Here is a 23,551-nt window from a genome sequence, read left to right as displayed (position 1 = left end):
CCTGGCCATTTTTTGGTTGTAGCCATCATTGTTGTTTGGCGGGCCCGGGCTGGGGATTCGAACCCGCCACCTTAGGTGTATGTGGCTGGCGCTGTAGCCGCTTGAGCCACAGGCACCGAGCCAATTGCTTCATTTAAAAGGGGAAGGGTAATATGTGCCTTGTGGGTTTGCAAAGAGGATTAAATAAGATAATACATGTAAAGTGTTAAGAACAGTACCTGGCACCTGGCAAGTGCCCTATAAATGTTAATTATTACGAGCACTGATGATTCTTATTTCTTTTCCTGTTCCTAGTGTCTGTGGGACTATCTGCTCCTGTCGAGGCAAAGAGGGTCTGGATTGAAGGCTGAAGTGAATACCTCTCTGAATGGGGCTGGCCCAGGGTCTCTGTGGGCCCAGAGCTCTGGCCTGATTTCGTCGTGGGCCTCCTTATTCACAGCCTCTGGCCTCTGGCCCTCCCTCTTCAGAGTGGGCCCAGGGGTCTGGGGGGCCCTGTTTTAGAGCTGGCTTTGCGGTCAGGCAGCCATAATCTGTCCCTCGAGTCACACCAGAGTCTCATTAAAACGTGCCCCATAAATGTTAAAAAATTTACACATAAAAAAATTCCATGCATGAAACTGAAACCGTACGTTTTACGGCCTCAGTTTGAAATCTTGCATAATATATAAAACCTTGGCCCTGCACTGGGGGCCCATAAATCAGATTTTATAAAACAAAAAGCTTTTACCTTTCAAAGGGGTTTGGGGAACTTGCAAATTTTACAAACTTTACCAACTGCCAGTCAGAGGCTGCTGGGCCCAAGGAGGGGATCCACGGGCTGGGTAAAACAGGCCTGGTGAGAACCTGGTGGCTGCCGGTGGCTGCGGGAATTGGAGTAGAGAGTGTGAACCACAAAGCCCACCTTGCCCTGGGGAGCTAGCCTGGGACATTCCAGCATGGCCACTGGGAGGGTGGAAATGGGGAGGTGGAGAGGGTCGGAGTGTGGGCGCCAGGGGGAGCGGTATTGACCGCAGCACTTCATTTGTATATGAGGACTTTGATACCATCAGGGAGGAGAGTCCCGGGATGAGGCAGTGGAAGGAGCACAAAACTGGGAGTCAGCAGGTCCTGGCAAGTCACCTGCTTCTCCGGACCTATGTCTGAAGGTAAAAAATGAGAGGGGAGTGGGTGGGGAGGCCTTGCTGCTCCCTGAGGGTGTGTTTTCCCTCCTAAGTTCTGGGATTTCTCTGATTCTGTTTTTCCTCCAGTAACTAGAGCAGCTGGCTAGCAAGGGGAAGGAGGTTCCCTCTGAGATCTACAGCCTGAGTGCCTCTTGCTGACCTTTGGGGCAGGTCTGGGAGAATGTGGGGTGCACAGAAAGGCAATCTGTTTGGGGAAGAGGAGGGTGGCTGGCTGGGATGGGGAGGATTCTCCATGCTCGGTGGGGCTAGAGACCATGGGCTTGCAGGCTGGGGAGAAAGCAGGACCCTGGTGGGGCTTGAGGGCCCCGGGGAGGGGGCGAACTTCCAAGGGGGACAAAGTTTTAGGGGGACCCAAGTGCCCTCCTGACAATCCTGCCCATGAAAGTCAATATTCAAGGGCAAAGGAAAGCCGCCCTGACACACATATATATAAAAAATAAATCTCTCAATTATCTCAGCTCATTTGCTTGGGGTCTCTCATTTTATGTCCCTGCTCGGCTGCGCAGTATATCTGTCCGGATAAAGAGTTACAGTCCGTTGGGCTACGTGTGCGGGGTTGTAAAAAATACAGATGCCAAATTAACTGGCTGTGGCACTTGGCAGCTGATTGAGCTGATAATGACGCGATCTGACCTTTTTCTAATTTCTAATTATGTGCATCTCGGCTGTGCTGGCTACATGATTCTCGTTCCAATCATGGCTGGTGGGCCTCTTTATCTCCCCACGCCCACCCTGACACAGGACCAGGAGAGGCTGTGGCAAAGGGCACTGGGTTGACTCCCCAAATAAAGTTTCAGGATCCTGGCCACATAGCCTCTTCTGCAGCTCCAGCGGCGAGGTTGGAAAGCTGGGACAATTTTCGGGAGAGACGCTGCATTTAAGATTAACCTTCTGGACGCCAGGCATTTTTAAAGGTCATTTCCATGAGCCATCTCATTAGTTTTGTATTATGATGACATGAGCTAGGTGAAGTAGAGCTTACAGGTGAGGAAACTGAGCTTCAGAGGAGTGAAGTCATCCAAGTCACCCAGAGTAAGGGGTGAAGCTAGGGTCAGGTCTTTTGCCTCTAAGCGCTCTTCCAAATCTCTCCATTTATATAATCAATCAGTTAACCAATCATCAACCAGTCTTTGCAGCTAAATCATCTGGATAAATCAGGTCCACTTGAGTAGATGGAACGTGCAAGGCTTGCTCCACCTACTACTACTGCCCCGGGGAGCTAACCAGGGACACTCTAGCATGGCCACTGGGAGGGTGGAAAGCCACTCCAATCACATGGAAATGGGGAGGTGGATAGGGTCACCTGCGATGGAAGACCAGGGAACACCGAGGCCTGGGCCCTAGGGTGGCTTCTCCAATATCAATGCCCTTGGCTCAGGCTTGGTGCATAGCAGATGCTCAACCAGGTTCTACTGGATCGATTCAAGAAATACGATTCTTTAAGTGAACAGAACCTTGAGAGCCCAGGCAGAGTGGCAATGGAGAAGCACAGAGCTGGCCACCTGGCTATTTTCCAGGCTGTGCTAGAATGGGGGGCTGCCTTTGGTGGGTCTTCATAGCTCACTGGCAGGTGATGGCAGGCACGGCATTTAAAGTTTCTTTCCCTAAGACTCTTACCTCTTAAGAAGGTTTAAATTATTTCACATTACTCAGTCTAATTTTAGGCACTTCCTTACTAACTCAGGCCACAGTTTCTTTTTGTGCTACGTAAGGGGAGTGGGCCTTGGCCCCCAAGGTCTAGTCCAGCTTCCACAAATATGACGGCCTCATCTGCTGGCTCCTTGGCTGTCATGGGTCTGGGTTCTGAGGATCTGCTCTCCAACTTTAATCTGATTCTGATCAGCCAAAGACCAGGGCAGGGCCAGAAGAGCCTGCAGTTAATATCTGACCAACTGGACGCCGTGCGTGGGGAAGCTGTCTCAGGGGATCTGCGAGATAGCAGGAGGTGGGGCTGCTGACTCCCAGCCAGGGAGAGGGAGACCCAGGGACAAGCAGAGGTGGGTGTGGGGCTCTCATAGATGCCTCCACTAAACACTCCTGACAGCGGCGGGTGCTTATCCTCTAGATGAGGCCTGCTCTGCTCTCTAAACACCAGCCCATTACAACACTTTACACATTTCAGTCCAGGGTAGGTGCTCCTGGCAGCTCTTCTGGACTTCATAAAGTACCATCTTCAACTCTTGAGAGAAGCAGTGGTGTGGATAATTCACAGCAGGAAATAATACCAAAGTCACTTCCACGTGTTCTGCAGATGCATGTGTGTGTGTTGTGTGTGTGTGTGCACATCTGTGCTCTTTCTCTCCCTTTCTGTTTCCCTTTTGGGAGCAGGTACCAGCTAAACTCTGGAAGTAAAAGGTCAGCACTCTAATCCATCAATTTGAGGAGGACAGCTTTCCAGAGTTGCCAAATTCACCGTGCATAATCTGGGTAATCCACCCATGGAAAAATCGAGAATTGGGGTTAATAATTCCAGGATGACTCGGGTGAGGAAGAGGCCGAGCAGGCCATCTATTGTCCTCTCTCCACAGAATTCCCAGAGTTAGAGGAGAATCGCAGGTGTCCTCTAACCCAGTGGTTTCCAAACCTGACTGAGGATTGCAACCACCCAGGAAACTTTTTAAAATGTAGATTCACGGGTTTTCACCAAACCAGTAAAACCACAGTTTCCAGGTGATGTGGCCTAGGAATATGGTTTTTATAGAACTGTAGTGATAATCTGGGTGACAAATTGGGCTTGGGAGCCTGATCTCCTATGTCCCCTAAATGGGCAGGCCCTGTGCTGGTCTTCACAACATGACTATGTCAGGCTTTTCTCTCTACTGACCGGCTTGAACATGCCTATTACCCACATCCTCCACATGACATTACACACCAGCCCCTCTCTGAGTAGCCCAAGACGGATCTGCTAACTGCCAGGACTCCAGGCCTCAGAACAGCTACCCTACCCATGCCGGCTGCTACAACTGTCCTTCCTTCCTTTCTGCATTACAAGAGATGGGTAGCAATAGGGCATACATGGGGAGAGCAAAGCCTGTCCATGGAACTCTTGGTTTAAGGAAGTTAGGAAGGGTTCTTAGCTGCCAGTATAGCACATCTAGTGCATGCCCCATGCTGAACACGCAAACTTTTGCTGAATGATAGGGTCATTTCTAGGGCATTTGGAGGGGATTGAAGGGTAAGAAGACTCTAGCCAGGGTAGAAGGTGGAGGGGCTTTACCAGATTGTCCAGTTCTGGGTCATCGCTGAAGAAGGGTTTGTGCTCCTGCTCTTGCTGGTGGACAAAGTTCTCGATGTCCACATCAAAGCTGGCGGAGGTGATGCACTCAGAGCCCTGCGTGGCCTGTTCACATTTCTCAAACAGCAGCGTCAGGAGCGGGAAAAGAGGGTGCCTGCGGGGACATTAAGAGCTCACACATGTGCACACAAAGAGACCGTGCAGCTAGCTGGGCTCAGAAGCCACCAGGCTCCCTCTCCCACATCCCCGTCACTTGTCCCAAGGTTCCACTCCTTGAGAACATCCCCAGTCCCCTTGGTCAGCCAGGATGGCACCATTTCCTGTCCCTGCTCCCTGGGTGCCTACATTTTCTCTTTGATTAGATGAGCTGCCTGGATATTTGGAGAGGATGGGTTACAACCCTTCAAAGAAGGAGGTGTCTGTTTCTGGCTCAGGGTCAACCCAGGATAGAAACGTGGGAAGTATCTAGAAAAGTCCTGGACATGAACTTTGTGCTAGGCAGACCTGTTTTTGGCTGTCTGGAGCCAGCTGAAGGCAGCAGATATGCACAGATGCTTGTATGTTTGTGAGTGTATGCGGGGGGTGGGGAAGGGTTGTGAACCTAAATACTCGTCCACATCTGGTGGGCAGATGTCTCCACCTGTCTTGAGCCTGTTGGCAGACTCAGTTTAAGTCTGGCACCCCAGTTACGCATGTAACCTTTCCCTGTACCCTTCCATCATCACACCTTCATTATTGGTTCACTGTCTCACTGTTTTCCTCCAAGACTCTGCCTGACCTATGGATCACGGTATCCCTAAGCCTTCTCAAATGCTCATAGTGTGCACTTAAATATTTTGGTGCCTGGGCGGTGCCTGTGGCTCAAAGGAGTAGAGCACCGGCCCTATATACCGGGGGGGGTGGGTTCAAACCCAGCCCCGGTCAAAAACTGCCAAAAAAAAAAAAAAAAAAGTGTGAGAGTGTTCAGTCCTATGACATACATGTGTGAGACAAGTGCTTCCCTACGTGACTCTATTTTGGCTCAGCTGTCACCAAATCACTGGGCTTTCCAGGATGTCCCCCCACCAAACTTATGCTAATCGCCCCTGAGTTTTTGGTTTTCTCCTTTGCCTTCCTCACTAGACTGTGAGCTATATGCGAGCAGGAATCTGGCCCACCTTATTCATCACGGTATGTCCAAAGTCTAGCAAAGGTATGTGGATCTCGGTTAATATCTGGTGAAGATATGTACTTTCGTGTGCAGGCCTATTCGCATGTGTAACGTGTGGCTTATTTATTTCTGCAGCACATGTGATGGGTGAGGTGCTAGATTCTGGGGAGTCCCTTTCCCTTCCCCTGTGGTTCCAGATAAGCATCTGCACAGTCCTCTCTGGACTGTCTTCTCAGACTCCTGGGACCATAAAACTTAGCTCTTTTCTTTTTGATTTAGTCTCATTTGCTGGGAGAGGAGGAAGAATGTGTTTTGAACTGGTCCCCAGATCTCTGCTGAAGGAGACACTCTAGCCAGCACTGTTCAATAGAACTGTCTGCAGTGAGGGGATGTTCGTCCATCTCCACTGCCCAGTTTGGTAGCCACTAGCCATGTGAGGCCAATGGACCCTTGAAATATGGCTGTTGTGGGCAGCACCTGTGGCTCAAGGAGTAGGGCACCGGCCCCATATACTGGAGGAGGCAGGTTCAAACCCGGCCCCAACCAAAACTGCAAAAAAAAAAAAAAAAGAAAAGAAAGAAATATGGCTGTTGTAATAAGGACATGAACTTTTAATGTTATTAAAATTAAATTAAATTTTAATTCATTTAACTGTAGATAGCTACATGTAGCTAGGGGCTACCATATGGGAGAACATGGTAAGTCCTAAAAAGGAAAACAGACCCTGCTTTTCTCCTCCAGCATGCCAGGATTGAATGTACTGAGTAGGACCGACCATCTAGCCTACAAAGCATTTGTAAAGGGCTGTCCTGTCTTGGAATTTTAATAATTCTGGGCAAAAAAACAGAAAGTGCTAACCCCCATCCACACTCAGACCCACATTTTACAAATCTTTCTACTCAGGCTCAGGGGTAGTGGGTGATAAAGGGAGATAAATCCTTGCATCAGATGAGCTGCTGAGCTTGGCAGAGTCTGTCCCTGGACACTCTCAGACTGGCCCTTGTTTTGGAAGCTGATGCATAAACTCCCAGGCCCAACGCTGCAGGCTGGAGGTGAAGTCTGCAGGATAAAAAGGAGAATATTTAAGCGTGGCCCATGGGCAGCCCCAAATGGCCAGAAGATCTACGGAACCCCGGGAAGAAAGCTGGCAGGGAAAAGAATGGGTTGGCTTAGCCATCCGGCTGAAGACAAAGAAAAACCCAGGTGAAGGGGTTAAACTCCAGTGTAAGTCTTCATTTGCAGCCACTAATACTGCAGCATATTATAGTCTAATCTAACCTGATCCCAGTTTAATGCAAGATTCTCCTGGCCCTGAGTGGAATACCAAAGAAAGCCTCGGTGGCTGTAATTTAAGCAGAGCCCTGCAGTGGTTTAGCTGAGGGACATGAAAGGCAAATTCCAGACGGTGTTATGAATTATTGCGCCTTATGAACCTTCCTACTCTCAACAGATGCCTGCTGCCATTTAAACAGCCACTAGATCAATTAGGAATGAAAGGCACAAATCGACTCTGTACAAGGGCACTAAATTACCAGGAACTAATAATCCGCAGCCTCGTGCCAGGTGGGGGGGGGGGTGCAGCCCCCGTCCCAAGCCCGCGGCAGCCATGGTCACTGCATGTTCCTTTCTCACTGGTTAGATGGGTGTGCTGTGCACCAGGTTGAATGCGGGCTGTCGATCAGAGCAAGGGTGTGAGTGTTGTGTGCTGTCCTGTGTGTTTTCATTGCTTGCACACCTGGTGCTGTGTTTATGTAGCACAACACATATGCACACATGGATTGTGTGTATGCGACAGCGGTGTCAGCTTTGTGTGCTGTGAACACAGCATGTGCATGTGTTAGCTGTGTGCAGTCTGTGTGCTGGGGTGGTGTGTTCTGTGTACACAGAGTGAGTGGCACGTGGGTGGGTGGGAAAGAGGGATCTGCTGTGACTGAGTCCTCCAGCTACTAGCACTAAGGGTAGGGAGGGGAGGGTGGTTTCCTCTGCTCTGTCCCTGCCCCTGCAGGGAGGAGCAGCTTTTCTTAGCATGGTCAGGGAAGGCCTCTCTGAGGAGGTGACATTTATGTTAAGCCTCAGATGATGAGGCGCAGTCGTGCAAAGAGCTCAGGGAGAGGCATTCCAGGCGGAGAGGAGGGGAAGCACTGGAGAGAGAATGAGCTTGGCATATTTCTAGAACCAAATCTAACTAGCTCAGTGTGGCCACAGCCAGGCAGATAGGAGGAGAGTGAAGGATATGAGGCTGGGAGGAAGCAGGAGTCAGGTAATGAGGTGCTCACCGGCCTTGGACAGGGCTGGGCTTGGGCGGTGGGAGGGAGCGGTCATTGTCACGTGCACTGGGGAGCCAGGTACACCTGCTGTGCTGAGCCACAGCACGGGTCTGCTCTGTATTCCCTGGCCGGTGTCAGGTAACCCTAGCATGAGTTCATGTGTGCTGACGGGCTACATACCTAGGGCTCCTGCTGTCTCTCATAAGAAGGGAACTTGATGCCCACCCTTCCCTCCAAGTTAACTGGAGTCTATGGGTCATGGGGCAGACCTCACAGGAGTGGCCTCAGCTCCTCTCTCCCCTCACCTGAGGCTTGGTAGTCAGGAAGGGAGGGCAGTGAGTGGCAGCCTCAGCCCCTGGAGCCTCCCTTCTCATGCCCCATCTTTCCGAGGTTCCTGTATCTGCTTCTTTCCACCCATCCCAGAGCCCTATTGGGCTCCACTGAGCTCAGATGGACTAATCTGACCCACAGCCTTTCCTATGAACCACAGCCATCGACAGTGGAGCTGCCTCTGGTTCTCATGCTCTCCTATCCACCTGAATCACCTGATAAACCCAGATGCTACCTTCTACTTGCTACCTGGAGCACAGGGTCTGCTGAGACACTGCACTGCCCCTGGAGAAGACCGGCTCTGTTTCCCATGGACTCATCTGGGTTCCATGGCTGCAGCATAGTACTGGGTTCTCTAAGGCTGTTCCCCGCCCTGTCATGGGAGAGTCTCCCGTCCTTCCTCCGTTTCCCCGTCTATGACAGCTAAGGGGTGACCTATATTTTCTAAGTTCCCCTCCAGCATCACCCCATAAAGCAGGGGGTGAGGCCAGCAGCCTCCATCGAGAGGTCCTTTCCAGCAGCCTCTGCTGCCGGTTTGGGGATCCCCCTGAATAGGGCCCATGATGGCTGGCCTCTAAGCCACTTAGGACAGCACGGCCTGTCTGAACTGGGGACGGGGAGTGAGGAAAAGGATTTCCAGTTAGATGTGTGGCTTTGGCCTTCCCTGAGCCTCAGTTTGTCTGAGCAGAAAATGGCTTTTAAGGAGCTCTTCTTCCTGCAGTCTGGCTCTCTTCCCCTGTTAGTCTATAGCCTTTGGGGGCTACAAGCAGGAGTGTGGCAACTCAGTCCCCAGAAGGCGATGAACAGGATATGAGAGATGGTCATTAGACTTTATTTCCAAAAAGCCGAGGACATTTGACCTCCATAAGAGCTCACCTTCTCCCTCCCAGATCCCCTCTCTGCTCTTCTCCCCCCATGTCACCTCCCATGTGACCGCCCCCTCCACCTCAATCTCTCTTAAGCCGTTCAAAATTTGGAGGAAATAAATCTCACTGCACTAATTCAGCGAGAGTTTGAGCCTCGTCAGTGCAGAACAAATAAAAGGAGTGAACTGGCATGACATTTTACTGCAGAAGAGAGGTCGTTTCCAGCCACTAATAAAAAGGATTTGACACAGACTAATAAAGAGAAATGAATTTCTCTAATGGCCTAATTTAGCACATTCAGCACTGTGCCTCCGCCTGGGTGCTGGGAGGGCGGGCGCCTTCGCCTCACCGCCAGTGCAGTGCGGACAGAGGCAGGAGGGAGGGAGAGCAGCGCTCAGCTCTCGGCGGCTCGGGCAGAGGGGAAGAAGGGATCATCTCCAACAACATTTTATTATTTCTTTTCTCTTTTCTGAGCGCCACCCCCCACCCCATCACCTCTCCCCGGGAGCATCTGGACTAAAATCAAGCTCAAGATATGCAGTTCCTGTTAACGATCCAAAGAAATAAAGAACCCCTCTCCATAGAATTGCAGTCCTGCGCTAGCTTAAGAAGGTGATTAAACCGGATGTGTTGATTTCTACAGGGGTTTAAGCCATCGTTTGGTTTAATTACTTCTGACATTTCTGCCTTCGTGTTTTTTACATCACCCAAATTCGCTGGCCTGGAATGCCCAGTATGGGGCCAAGGTGTGTGTGGCTGCCCCCATCCCCACCCCAGGGAGCCACAGGGTAAGGTGCTCCTGAAGCCCTTTGCGAAGGTCACCACCACCCTCTCTGTTAGCGACAGACAGGCTGAGACCCTCTCCATCACTGATTCCCAACCCTGGTGAGGCTTCTGAGAGCGTCCTGGGTGGCCAAGAGGCAACAAAGCCCATTTCCTTCGTCCTCATCTCGAGACAGATGTTCCTAGTGTAAATGGAGCTGACAGGTTTCCCTAACATTTTTAAAGACCTTCTGGACGGAGGCCACAACTTCCTTGGCAACTCCTACACTCAAATCTAACTTCAAGTTCCCGTGTGTGGCTACAGCTCATTTCTTTTTGTTAAATGGACTCAAAAAAAGAGTGTTGGGTCTTTTTCCATTTGCCTTCCTTCTTTCTTGAACAACCTGGGTTTTTCTTTTTCTTTTTAATTTAAAACATTTTTCCTGCTGAAGAGAGAAATGGAAACAGAAGCAGAAACAGAAGAAGTTAGAAGGAATACAAAAATATAGAGCTTCAGAGAGGCCACGAGATGCAGAAGACGAGAGACCTTTGCTGGGGAGGGGGGTACCCAAGGATGGTCACAGGCAAGGGAAGGTGTTAGTGCCACATTCCCTTTCTGGGTGATAAACCCTGTGATTCACAGTCGTGCCATGCCATCCCTTCCCTTGTGACCTTGGCCAGGACTGCAGACCTCAATTACAGGTCCAGCCAAGTGTGTGGCCGCCTGCCTGAGCTGTCCACCTCCTCCCCTGTGACTGCCCTTGGAGCCCCTGCACCTGCCTTCAAAGCCCACACTCACTGCTGGGGGCTGGGTGCAGGGAGGCCCAGGGTCACCGCCCGCTCCTCCCAGAGCCCCTCCTGCCTTTTCTAGTAGGGACAGGGCAGATGGAGCCTCCAAGTCCTTCTGAGGACAGATGATCTGGAGGGTGGAATGTACAGAAGAGAGTGAAGTTTCTAGGGGGAGATTTGCAGTGGCCAGCCAGCAGGACCAGAGGCCAGGTCGCGGTCAGGCTGCTCAGAGGACATGAGAAGGTCACCAGCGAGGAGGGGGAGGTGTGGCTGCAGGGGTCCCCAGGTCCCCAGCCTACCCCTGTGGGCACATGGTAGCTATCACCTTGCCAAAGGCCAGCCTTCCTGGAAACTGTCAGAGGACTGGCATTTTTACCTTTTATTTCTAGTTCCCCAGAGATGACAAGGCTCACAGAATCAGAGACTATATTCCCTAGAAGCCACTTTCCAACCCAGCCCTCCCCACCCATTTCCTGGACATCTTTTCACCGCACAAGGCCCCAACCAAGTGGCTTCGAGAACAGTGGAATTTCTCCAAGATACTGAGGACAGGAAGCCAGCACTCCTCAGATGAGCGCCCCGGGCTCTTCACCAGGGGGCCTCAGCCTCTTTTCAGTATTTCTCCTAGATGGACACAGTGGAAAAGTACTGTGGTGGCTGGAGGGACAGTGGAGGCCCTGCAGCCCTGTATGATCACCACTCCCCTACATCAGCTCCCATGCCTGCCTTGGCGCTGTCCTCTGCCTCAGCCTTGCCTCCTGTGGCTCCTTCCACCTAAACCCCTGTTCCCTATGCGTCCCTTCCAATGACCTTCAGAATCCAGCCCCAAATGCCATCTCTCCTGCGGAAGTCCTTTGATGGGGTTCTCCAGCAACAGAAACCAGGGCCTCCTCTGAGCTATCACAGAAACTGGTCGGGTGTCTCCCTGACCACTCTCACGATTTAGGGTGAGAAGTCTGGAAACACACGCAGACGCCGGGGTCAGACAGCTCTGTGACTTTGGGCCAATTATCAAATTTTCTGAGCCTTGGTTTTCTCTTTTATACGACAGGGATAGCACCTCCTGTAGGGGTCTTGTGAGGATTAAGTAAAGAAACGTGTAGAGGGCCTGGCACTTAGTAAGCTATCAATTAATGCTTGTTCCCTCTCCCTGGCTTGGTGGGTACGTGGGCACCTTTTTTTGTTCAGAGAAACATTAACACCATCCACTCTAATAAATTTATATTCCCATTCCACTGACTCATTTTGCTGGGAAACAGGCTCCCGTGCCAATTCAAATAGAGGCCCAGAAAGAGGAGAGACTAAATTTATCAGAACTCAGAACCTCATTTTCTTTTAACCAAGAAAGCACTGCCAGTAGGAACTCATTTTTATTTCCCTTATGGCACTTATTAAGTTCTACTAGTCACAGTGGTCTGTGCACAGACCCACCCTCCCCCTACACGGTGAGCCCCTCCGCCCCCAGTCTGTGTCCTCATCTCTTTTAGAATTCCCAAGGGTTAGAAGGAATCCCACACTGCAAGGGCCCAACAAAGTTTTGATGAAGCAATGAATCAGAATGAATGAAGTAAGCAGTGACTGTGGTAATGAAGATTCTGAGACACAATCGTGAAGTTCTTTCAGGCTCAGAACCCACCTGCACCAAGGGACTCAGATCAGATTGGGCAATCTGGTTGCTTAGAGCCATGGTTGCTACAAAGGGACCTGCCTTCATGGGGGCTCTGCTGGGCGTGTGAGGGGAGGGGGTGACCAGGTCCTGGAGGGAGGGAAGAGGGTGTGAAGAAAGGTGCTTGCCCAGCCCTTGGCTTCTCCTCTCTTTGGCGGTAGCAGATGGAGAGAACAGAGTGAGGTGGGGAGAACAAGCCAGCAGCCCCTGGTTGGGTGTATTTTTACTTCAGGTGTGACGTTGAAACCATGTGGGTGTATTTTTAGTCCTGCCCAGTGGGCGGTATGTTCGCCTGGGTTGCCTTGGAGAGGACTTCTTCTTGTTGCTAAATTGGAACTGCATCTGTTAGGGTTCTTGGGCTCTAGCCCAGCTCTCCTCCCCCAGGTGGGTGGGCAGGTCCATTCCTGGTAAGTGCAGGGCCCAGGGCGGATCATGGTCTGCTCTGCACCCCTCCCTACACACGCGCGCGTGTCCGCACACACATACCCCACTCCTGGCACATTAAAAAAAAAATCACTGTGAAATCACAACAAGGTGACTTTTAAGGCTGGTCTGTAAGGGTGAAAATATGCAGAACCACAAACTTCAGGCCTGTAGGGACCTCATGTTCCAGCCTCTTCACTGTTAGGAGCGAGACTGCAAGTACAGAAAAGACCAGGGTCTTTCCTGAAAGTAGGCAGCTCGTGAGAGGTAGTCAGAGTCTCTGTTCAAGTTCAGAAATTTAGCCGGTGCGCAAAGGGAAAGGACGACAGGCTGGCGTCAGGGTGAAAGCTCTGTCCATTTTGCCTTGTCACCAGCAAGGACTAAACACACTTGGCACACACATTTAGTGGTACTTTGGAAATTACAAAATTACACGTGCCACCCCAACAGCCTCACCATTCCCTTTTACTGATCAGCAAAATGACATGCTGTGTGGTTAAACAACTTCACCAAACTAAGAAGTGACTGAGCTGAGATTTAAATCTGGGTAGCCCACCTCCAAATCTTGTGGTCTTCTCTCTTGCATGCATTGCATTTGAACCATTGTTGGAATCACTTCAACCTCCTCTCTTTCCTCTGCTGTTCTTGAGTCATACACATCCCGGACTGGAAGAACTGAGCTGCCAGGATCACCCCTGGTGCATCAAGACCATCTCCACACAGGAGAACCTCTGCCTTAGCCCACAGGTTTCCAAAAGAGCCTCCTCTTGCAACAATGTTTCTGTGTGTTTGCGGAGGGGTTTAACATTTTTAAAGATCTTTCATTTCCTCATTTGATGCCTACCCTGTGGGGTAGGAAAGCTGGCCTAAGAAGGTTAAATGCTTTGCCCAGTGGTAAAGTCAGAATTCAGATGGGTCTTAGTCTAGATTCTTTACACTCAGCCATGGTTTGAGAAAGCAAAGAGTGAGTGACATGGTTAAAAGAGGGGGCGATCTGGTTCAGACCAGAAGCCATCGGCACATCACCCCACCCACCCTCTTTGCACTAGCTAGAGGCCCTACTCTCTGGCTTCCCTTTAGGGAGATGGCTCGGTGCAGTGCTTCTTCACAAATCCAGGTCCCATTCACTGCAGGCCTTCTATGTGCCAAGGACTCCTGGTTGTTAACATTGTTATCTCATTGAATCCTAACATAACCTCCTGAGCAGGAGAGTCCTTGGGCTTCCAGACCTGGATCTCTTATCAATGATCCTCATCTCAGCGGGATCCCTGGACTACTCAGCTCCACTTAGGCCGGGCCGGTGAGCTGTGGAAGCAGCAGGACCCACTGCTTCTCTCCACACCTGCTCCCTGAGCATGGCAGCTGCAGGCTCTCAGCACGCCCACAGCACGTGCAGAACTCGGGGCGGGGGCTTTCTGATGCTGGTAGGAAGGGCAAGGAATAGGCTTTGCCTGGTGCGGGTGAAACCTGAGCATGGTTTCATTTTCCAGATTACGGTTCCAGCAGGTTCACACCCCCCTGACTACCGTTAACAGCTGAAGTGTTACCTCTCAGAGACCCCAGCCCACAGAGCCCAGCCAAGGACACAGCTTGGGCCCATAGCACCTGCAAGTTCAGAGTCCCTGGCACGAAGCATCTGGTCCGAACTTCTCTGCCTGGAATGGATGCATTTCTCCCTCACGATTCCCAGGCCACCTCACCCGGCACATGCCAGGAATGACCAAGCAAAATGCCAGGGAAGGCAGAGGGTTAAGCTCCAGGGTCACCTCACTGGAGCCAGAACACTCACTGGTCGCGGGGTGGAAGAGTTCCCTCAAAGACACTTCATTAGGAAGTGCCAGTTCCCAGAGCCCTGACCAGGCAGCTGCTAAAGCGGACAGTCCCAACGGGACCCAGTCCCTCTGCCAGCCCCAAACCCGGGGGGATTCCTCCCAGCCCAGTCCCAGGAAAGGCAGTGTGGCTGTCACTACACCTCCCTCGGGAAAAGCAGTCCAGCTCTCCCACACTGCACGGTGGGCCCGAGCCTTGCAGTCAAATCCATGTGCCGGTTTGTATTATACCTACTTGCTACGTCTGCCCTCCGCTTCCTGGACGGAACCCCTTTCAGAACCTGATACGACACTTTACACGTGCACACTTCGCTGAGCTGGAGCCCAGTAAATATTTAATTGAATTGTGGGGTGATGACCACTTGACTGGGAGCCCCGTCCAGCCCTGCCGCTCACCACTTCCTTGCTATCTTCACCACCTCTGTCTGCTTAGACTTTCCCAAGCATCTTATAGCAGCTGACACCTGCTACCCGCCTGCCAGGTTTCTGACCAACCACTCTACATGTGTTACCTCATTTAGATCTCACGTCAATCCTGATGAAGAGACTATTCTATTTTTATTCCTATTTTATAGATGAGGAAACCGAGGCACAGAAAGCTTTAGCGCCCGGCGGTGGGGCCAGAAACAGGCAACCTAAGTCCAACGGCTTGTGTTCCTAACCAGAATCCCATCTCCCTGGAGTTCAGCATCAGACTGTCATGTCCTGGATGGGCCAAATCATCATATCTGGCCCCTCTGTTTAAAACACCCTGGTCTATCTGACAGACACTGATCTTCGCATCAGATATGATCATGTATTATCGAATTTAATCTAACTATTATAGTTTTATTTTTTGCAGCTGAGAAAACAGAGGCTCAGAGAGATTAATTTGCTCCAAGCGACAATGCTGGTTATCATCAAGTCTATTTCTAGAACACGATTCTATTTCCCGCTGCCTGGCACTGCCACAGCGGCATTCGCACCTCTAGCTACAGGACTGTCAGCATCAAGCACAGAACTTCGGTGGCCTTTCGGACAGTCTCAAAGGAATGATCTGAACACTGCCCACTGCCCTGTCCTGTTCCTTCCCCAAATAAGTGTGGAGTCTAGAGGAACTCAGTCTGGATAGACAGAAACATGTGTGATACAAACAGGACTTCAGAAATGCATATGGCTTTTATCAAACTAGAGCTGGACTTCAGTGTGAGGTCTCCGGGGTAGAAGCGCTGAGCTTCTGGCATAGGAGATGAGACTGAAGTGAGAAACCATTTCAGCAGCACAGAAAGGTCAGGCTTCTAGAAACTGCAGGGGCTGGACAGTGGTCTGAGGCAGGGTTTCTGCAGCTGCCAGGGAGGAGTTCATTCACTGATAAACTTCCAAGGAAGGGTTGGAAGCAACTTGGAAAAGGTGAAGAATTGGGAGTGAAGGCGGGGCTTTGCTCAAAGCAGATGGAAAGAGCCAGGACTCGGCGGAGTCTAAGAAGGAGAAAATTTCCCGCTGTGGCGTTCAGGTGGGAAACCATCATTGCAGACCCTTAGGAAGCACCGACTCCACAGCAGCCACTGCTCTAAGTGTTAATTTGCTTAGAGAATATTTCATATTTAAAAGCCAGGGGTAGACCAGACAGGACAGTGAGGACTGAGAATGTAGGATCGCGGCCAGAGGTCTCCGTAGGACCATTCCAAAGAAGCAGCTCACCTGTTTGACAGTAGAGACCTGGCTCCCACTGTGGGGTTTGTACCTTCAGCCTGGCGAAAGCCAACTGCACACCTCTCTATTCAACTCTGTTCAGTGGCATCACAAGAGCCATGGTGGGAGCACGGACACCACAAAAATCAGCAAATGCCACAAATCAGACCTTTCCCCTCCCCTCCCCCCAAGAGCCATTTGCCAGCACATCAACCTAGAACTACGGTATATTTGTGGGATCTGGCCTAATTAATGACGCCATGCCACAAGGTTTGACTTCAGTACCAACTTTGCCTAAGCTGCCTATTCTAAGGTGTGGGGAAGGTGCTGCGGAGAGAGCCCTGAGTGAGACAGAACTGGACCCTGTCCTCATGAAGTCGACAGGGAGAGCAGGAAGGAAACAGTGTTAGCACAAATGTGAACACCCTTAACAGTGGCTTATGCCTCAAAGGAGAAATGCAGGGCCCAGAGCTGCCTCCTCGTACCCACCTGCTGCTGCAGCTCCCTTTTCTGGCTCTCCTGCTGGAGAGGAAAGCACACCTGCTCATGCCACTTCCTCACCATTCATGCCTCCAGCCCAGCCTTTTCTTTTCAATACTTCCTGGGTTCTCAGTGCATTGAGTCAGATTTGGGAGAGCCACCACCTTAGCAGAGAAGAGTCTACCTCCCCCCCTACCAGTCCTGCCAGGCCTAGACCCTTACTCTGCTCCTCAGGACACCCTGGTTTCCATGGGAACCCACTCACTTCAAAAGGGAATGAAGGAGACCAGAGGGGTGGGGGATAGCCAGTGAGCGAAAGCTGAATTAATGTCACCTTCTTAACCCTTGTCTCTGTGCTCCTAACAACCTTCCCTTTCACCCCCAGACAGCAACACCTGGCCACTGGTCACCAGCATGGGCAGGGGGGGTGTTGGGGCTCAAGCTAAGTGTGAACTTCTTTGGGGGAAAATGTCAGGGTTGGGGAGGGGGCTGGGGAAAGTGAGAACAGAGTTGGGTCCCAGCCTGTGGTCCCTCCTCACAGGCATCCAGTCCTCAGACCCCTTCTCAGCATTGCTCCTGGGCCACAAACATAATTACCCACGATGTGCATCCAATCACAGGATCTGCTTGGATTAGACTGGAATCATGAATTTGAGCAAGAGCTCTTGGTTGTCTGGCTGATAAGCTTAGATGATGCTCTGGTATGATCCAATTAAAGACAGACTCAGCCCTCCACTCCTCCCCTACTCCCATAGTTTCCACATCAGAAGGGAACCAGGACATTCCATTAATGCATCTTCATACACAAACAGGTTCCCTGGGGTGGCAGGCTCCCTCTCCTTCTGTCCCACTGCCCCTCTGCCACTGAGCAGGGGTCTAGGCATGAAGGGCCACCCCAGCCTTCCTTCATCTATGGTTCTGGGAAAGGCTGGGCCTCCCAAAAGTCAGTGCTGGGGCACTAATCACCACAGAAAGGGTCTGGTTATACTTATTGACATGAAACGAGGACTCCCTAATGTGCTTTGTAACAGCCAGGCTGCCCTAGGCAGGCGAATCTAGTTAACATTACTCAACCCTACAGGAGGCCGAGCCCCCTCCCTGGTCATCCCCAGGCAATGGCTGGTACTAATGGGAGAGGTATGGTTATGGAAGAAAACCCTAGGGTTGCTGGACAGATGGGAAGCCGGGCCCAAGGTGGCTGTAAGCTCACTGTCCTGAGTTCTGGGGCAGCCACATTTGGCTGGGATTTCCTCTCCAAGGTCAGACAGCTGCAGACACACTTTGAGCAAATGTCAAGAGCTGTGGGGTGGTCAACCCAGTGGGAGAAGCTAAATAAAGCCCAGGAGTAAGGAGAGGGGGAGAAGTGTTGATTGAAGGAAGATCTGGGCCATAGTTTAAGTGACACCATGGTGGACAGCTCCCATGAGGGTGGGGACCCACCTCTTTTGCAATCTGGCCTGGGTAGGGTATGAGCCCGGGTCTTGGGAAGGACTCTGGAGCCCAGGATCTCGTTGACAGAACAAAGGAAACCTACCTGCTTGGTGGCAGCCGTTACACCACCTGCTCACACGGCTGCCTCATTAACTCTTTTTGCTGTTGTTTAATTTCAAAATATTAAGGGAGTGCAATGTTTTTGTTACCGGCTTGAGTTGGGGCTATAAATGTACTCATCACCCTAATTAATTCTCATTCATTCTTATCAAATCTGCTGCTTAGGTTCTATCATGAAACTAAAGCTCAGAGAGACCAGTCAATGGTAGAAGTACGACTGCAGCCCAGCTTTCCAAAATCCTTTTGCTGTACCGCTAATCTGAGGGGCTTTCTAGACTACAATCTAAGCTCACCTAGGTCCCACCCCCAGGGCTCTGAGAAGGTGCTTAGGGTACAAATGAATCCCCTGGGATCTTGTGAAAGTGCAAATCAGGAATTCTTGGCTCTGGGTGGGCCTTAAGATTCTGCATCTCCAATCAGTTCCCAGGTGACAGGAAGCTGCTAGTCCATGGACCATGCTTGGTGTAGCAATGACCTAAATCGAGTATGGTGAACACAGCTCAAGTCATCAGGCTGTCAGGAGGTTGTCAGAGGCCATGTTACTGCCCTCTGCCTTCTGCAGCTCTCCACAGAAGCACAAGCCCACCACATTGACCAGGTTAATTCACCGGTCACTGTGCAGGCTCCTGTCTCCACACCCAGCTGCTCTGGGCACTGGCTATGCCTGGAACACACAGGTTCTGCTCTTCCTGAAAGGTCCTATCCCACTTCCATTTCTCCATCTGGTGGGGTCTCTTTATTCAGCTAAGACCAAATTCAAATCCTGCCTCCTCAGTGAAGCCTCCCCTGTTACTCTGAGCACACAGTGCGGGTTCCTTGTGGGCATAGCTCCTGGTTCCTGGAAAGACAAAGGGAAGAGTCTATTCCTTCACCCTCTCACATCACTCTCTTTTCCCTGGAGTTGGGCACATTCTAATGGTAAGTTCAATAAGAGAGTGTGAAGGAAGGAGGGGAGGGGGGCCTGTCCCACCCTGGAGGAAGCTGACTTACCCCCCAAGAGTCTGCCTGATAGGTACTCTGGGGCCCCAGGCAGTGATCTCCACCAGCAGGCAGTGGGGCTCGGCCTGTGCATTGCACACAGTTGGTGGCCAGGTCCTGTGTTTTATCCTCCTCCAGACCTAAGAAGGCCCCTGCTACCAGGATCTATGGATCAGGACCCATTGCTTGGGACTCCCAACTATTGATATTTACAGGCATTCAGCTTATCCGAGTAACTAAAAATAATGCCAACGATAATGATAATAACAGCACTAATCACCACCATTACCAGAAAGGCATTGTCAGTGGGGTGGTGGGGGGAGGAGTGAGAGAGGAACCAATCTTCCTATTCATTTGTCTTGGTGGATCATTCCACGTGTTCTGGGCATTAGCACCTGCTCTGTGTACCTCCAGCCAGAGGTGAGCCAAGAGTGCTGATGCATGAGAACCACAAAAGCTCATGCAAGTGACCGTGAGCCAGGTCCAATCTCAGTGCTGAGTGGAGACTCCAGCATCTCGTCCTGGGGTGGCCTCCCAATGGATAAATGATGACTAAACTCCCTGATGGAGCTTCTTTCAGAACTATTCTCAGGTGACCACATCTTCCTTCTCAACTACATACACAGAACCGGAGTTCACTGAGGCAGACAGACATTTATCTGAGCCCCACCCTCACCCTCTGCAACATCCAGGACCCAGCCCTGGGTGCGGCAGGTGCCCCATCTTGGGGGAGAGTGCCAGAACCTATGCGGTCACACCCAACACCTATTGCTAAAAAAACAAAGGCTACCATGAGTCAAAGATGGTCCAAGGACTAGCTGCATCAGATTTGCTCAGAACGCTTTAAGAAAAATTCATATCCCTCTTCTTATAGCTCGATCTACTACTGACGTCACTTAGGTGAGCTTCGCATGCTGAGCCCAGTGCCCAGACAATGTATTTTAACAAGCTCTCAGTGATTTTCATGCATGCTAAAGCTGTGCACTGCCGAGTCCTAAGGGTGTAGCCAGATGTCCAGTGCTTTGGTGGGCTTGAGAGAGTAAGGGTAACAGTGGGAGACCGGATGAGGAGAGGGCCTGGAGGCAGCTGCCTGTTGGCTGAACTGAAGGTTTCTGATGCTTGTTTAGGGCTCATCTCCCCAGTTGACAGGGGAAGGGGCGCTCCTGGGAGACACCATCTGGGTCTCCTATTCCTCATAGTTCTAGGAAGCTGGAGTCAGCTCTGCTATGGCCAGCTGAGGAATTTTTGGATTGACTTGAAAAAAGAGGCTGAAGAGAATGGCTATCCCATTGTCTCTTCCAAGCCCACACTAGGCTGTCATGCTCATCCCTCACTGCTGATCTGGGACTGCGGGAGCTCTGCACACTCTGAGGTGTCTCTTACCTGTAAACAGCTCGCTTGTCAGCCTCCAGCTGGGCCTGGGGGTCGATAGGGGCACTGGGCACAGGTGTGCTGGCAGCAGCCGAGGGTGCCGAGATATGGACAGCCTGGGCCTTGGAGGGTGGCTGGGCGGTTGCTGTCATCTGTGGAGAGAAGGAAGGGGAGGAGTGTGTTAGCAAGGGCAGGGTGCCAGGCCCCAAGCTGGAGTGTGAGGTCTACCTTGGCTTGTGGCGTGCTGGGATAAAAGCACGAGGGCACGAGAATTGTGAGCACACAACAATGTCCATCCGTACATGTGCGACAGTGAGAGAAAGGCAGCAGGACTTTCTTCAAATGAGAACATTCTAGAAGTCACATCAGGACCATTCAAAACCAGCTGATGCCCAGCTGACCACATGGTGTGGGTTTGAAAGAGATGATTCTTAATGCAAATATGGTGACCTTAGCCCAGACATAGAAAAACACAATATGATGAAGCCTTTAAATTGTGCTTATGAGTCATATAAACTATAATAAATTTGATTTGATGAGGCCAGGTGTGGCGGCTCACAACTATAATCCTAGCACTCTGGGAGGCTGAGGTGGGTGGATTGCCTGAGCTCATGAGGGTTTGAGACCAGACTGAGCCAGAACAAGACCTCATTTCGAAAAAATAGCTGGGCGTTGTGGCGGGTCCCTGTAGCCCCAGCTACTTGGGAGGCTGAGGCAAGAGAATCGCCTGAACCCAAGAGCTTGAGGTTGCCGTGAGCTATGATGCCACAGCAGTCTACCGAGGGTAACAAAGAGTTACCCTTGTCTCAAAAATAAATAAAGAAAATAATAAATAAATAAAAATGATTTGATGACTCTGATGGACAGCAAAAATGTAGCCAAATCAGTTCTCCTTTGGGCGAAGGCTTATTTATCCCCTTCAACACAAGCCAGAGGTAAAGGTTCCTGTGGCATAGACTAAAGACTAAAAAGCGCTCCAAATCTGGCTTACCCAGCCACTTGAAGACAAACAAATTTTAGTGAACAATGGATGGATTCTTGTTCTTGGCCATAGCAAATATTTAGGGCAGTGTCTTTCATAATATGTTACATGTTTTTGAAGGTGTCCTGAGGCCTCCAATTTTGTGCCAACCAGAGCAACTCCTTTTAATATTATATATTGGACTTTCTATCTATAAAAGATATCTTTTAAAGAGATGGTCCAATGGTTTTGAAATTTTGGAACCATCATTATGGAATGTAATGCTATTACATCATATTTCCTTCAGTCAAATAGATCCCTAAAAGTGAGAACGGTGATACACCTGAGCTGTTCTCTTCCAGCCCCCGCACATGCCCTGCAGTAGCTCTTGGCACTCTGTGGATGGACACTCTGTCCCTGTGCCTGTCTGGCTTCTCTGAGGCCTCATTCACTCGTTCATCCTTGACTCCCACCTGGCATGTACGAAATGAAAAGCTTTGATCCTTAATACGGGTATGTGCTAAGAAAATGAGTGAGTGAATACATGAATGAAAACGCCTTGAAAGAATCAGATAGTTTACATCAAGAAAGCTCATCACATGATCTAGGTCCCTGCTTTCTAAAAGGAAACGTATACTTTTGTGAATACAGCACATCATCACTGGTGCAAATAGTCCCAAGACATGTGCACATCTTTCTCTTCACCTAGTATTTTCTCAGATGCCACCTTTTTAGTGTAAAATATAGTTGCTCTGCCTCTTGTCGTGTTTGTATTCATAGCCCTTACCATGACCATAGACTGTACATCAGTTTGCTTATTTATTTTTGCTCCACTCCCGACTAAAACTTAAACTCAAGGAGGGTTTGTAACAGGTATATCCCAAGGACTCAGAATACATGTTGTCTGGCACTAGTTGGTGTTCAATACATATTTGTTGAATCAATGAACTAATGAATGATGGTTGGTGAATAAGGTTGATATTATAAGAAATGTATCTGCTTTTCTATACAGCATCATTTTTCAACTCCCCACTGTTGTTGGAGTGGGAAGCCTTCCTAGACTCAGTAGGTATGAAGCTAGATGGGGCATCACTGATGCCCTGAAGCCACCGGACAACTGCTGGAATCTTCTAATAGCCTCTCACCTTTGGCAAATCTCTGAACTTTCCCAAGCTCCTATTTTCTCATCAGTAAGCAAATTGCTACCCTTTTAGGGTTCATGAGTATTAAAGAAGTATTGGAAGAGATGTGGAGAGAAAGGAACACTTTTACACTGCTGGTGGGACTGCAGACTAATACAACCTTTTTGGAAGGAAGTATGGAGAAACCTCAAAGAACTCAAGCTAGACCTCCTATTTGATCCTGCAATCCCATTACTGGGCATCTACCCAGAAGGAAAAAAATCCTTTTATCATAAGGACACTTGCACTAGATGGTTTATTGCAGCTCAATTTACAATCGCCAAAATGTGGAAACAGCCTAAATGCCCACCAGCCCAAGAATGGATTAACAAGCTATGGTATATGTATACCATGGAATCCTATTCAGCCATTAAAAAAATGGAGACTTTACATCCTTTGTATTAACTTGGATGGAAGTGGAACACATTTTTAGTAAAGCATTGCAAGAATGGAGAAGCATGAATCCTACATATTCAATTTTGATATGAGGAATTAATGAACTACAATTAATAAACTAGTACATGATGGGGGTGGGGGAAGAGGAGAGCAGAGAGAGAAGGAGGGAGGGGGACAGGGTCTCAGTGTGTGACACACCTCTTGGGGGCAAGACACAATTGTAAGAGGGACTTTACCTAACACATGCAATCAGTATAACCTGGATCCTTGACCCTCAGTGAATCCCCAATAATAATAATAATAATAAAGAAGTATTGGAAGAAAGAAAGTAGAAGCGAGTGTTCCAGTTTTCAAAAGAGAAAGAAGGTGGGTTCAAAAGAACCCTCAAGACTGGTGATCCTCATGTTTATTCATTCATTCACTAACCTATTTCTTTAGCTATTTCTTTTTTTTTTTTTTTTTTT

General features: G+C 50.0%; 1 protein-coding gene across 3 annotated transcripts in view; it reads right to left on the bottom strand.

Moving 5' to 3' along the window:
• PKNOX2 (PBX/knotted 1 homeobox 2) overlaps nucleotides 1-23,551 on the bottom strand; it is a 257,613-nt gene that overhangs the window by 42,873 nt on the left and 191,189 nt on the right. For all 3 annotated transcript variants that reach the window (XM_003796767.3, XM_003796768.2, XM_003796766.3), the window contains 2 exons: nucleotides 20,562-20,701; nucleotides 4,399-4,570 (listed from right to left, as the gene is read on the bottom strand). In XM_003796767.3, the coding sequence (XP_003796815.1) occupies nucleotides 4,399-4,570; nucleotides 20,562-20,701 (312 nt within the window). The remainder of the gene's footprint in view (nucleotides 1-4,398; nucleotides 4,571-20,561; nucleotides 20,702-23,551) is intronic.

Source organism: Otolemur garnettii, unplaced genomic scaffold (genome assembly GCF_000181295.1).
Source record: "Otolemur garnettii isolate 467f Iridium unplaced genomic scaffold, OtoGar3 scaffold00108, whole genome shotgun sequence".
NCBI classification, from domain to species: domain Eukaryota; kingdom Metazoa; phylum Chordata; class Mammalia; order Primates; family Galagidae; genus Otolemur; species Otolemur garnettii.
Note: the sequence above shows the minus strand (reverse complement) of the source record. Positions and strands in the feature narration are given on the sequence as shown.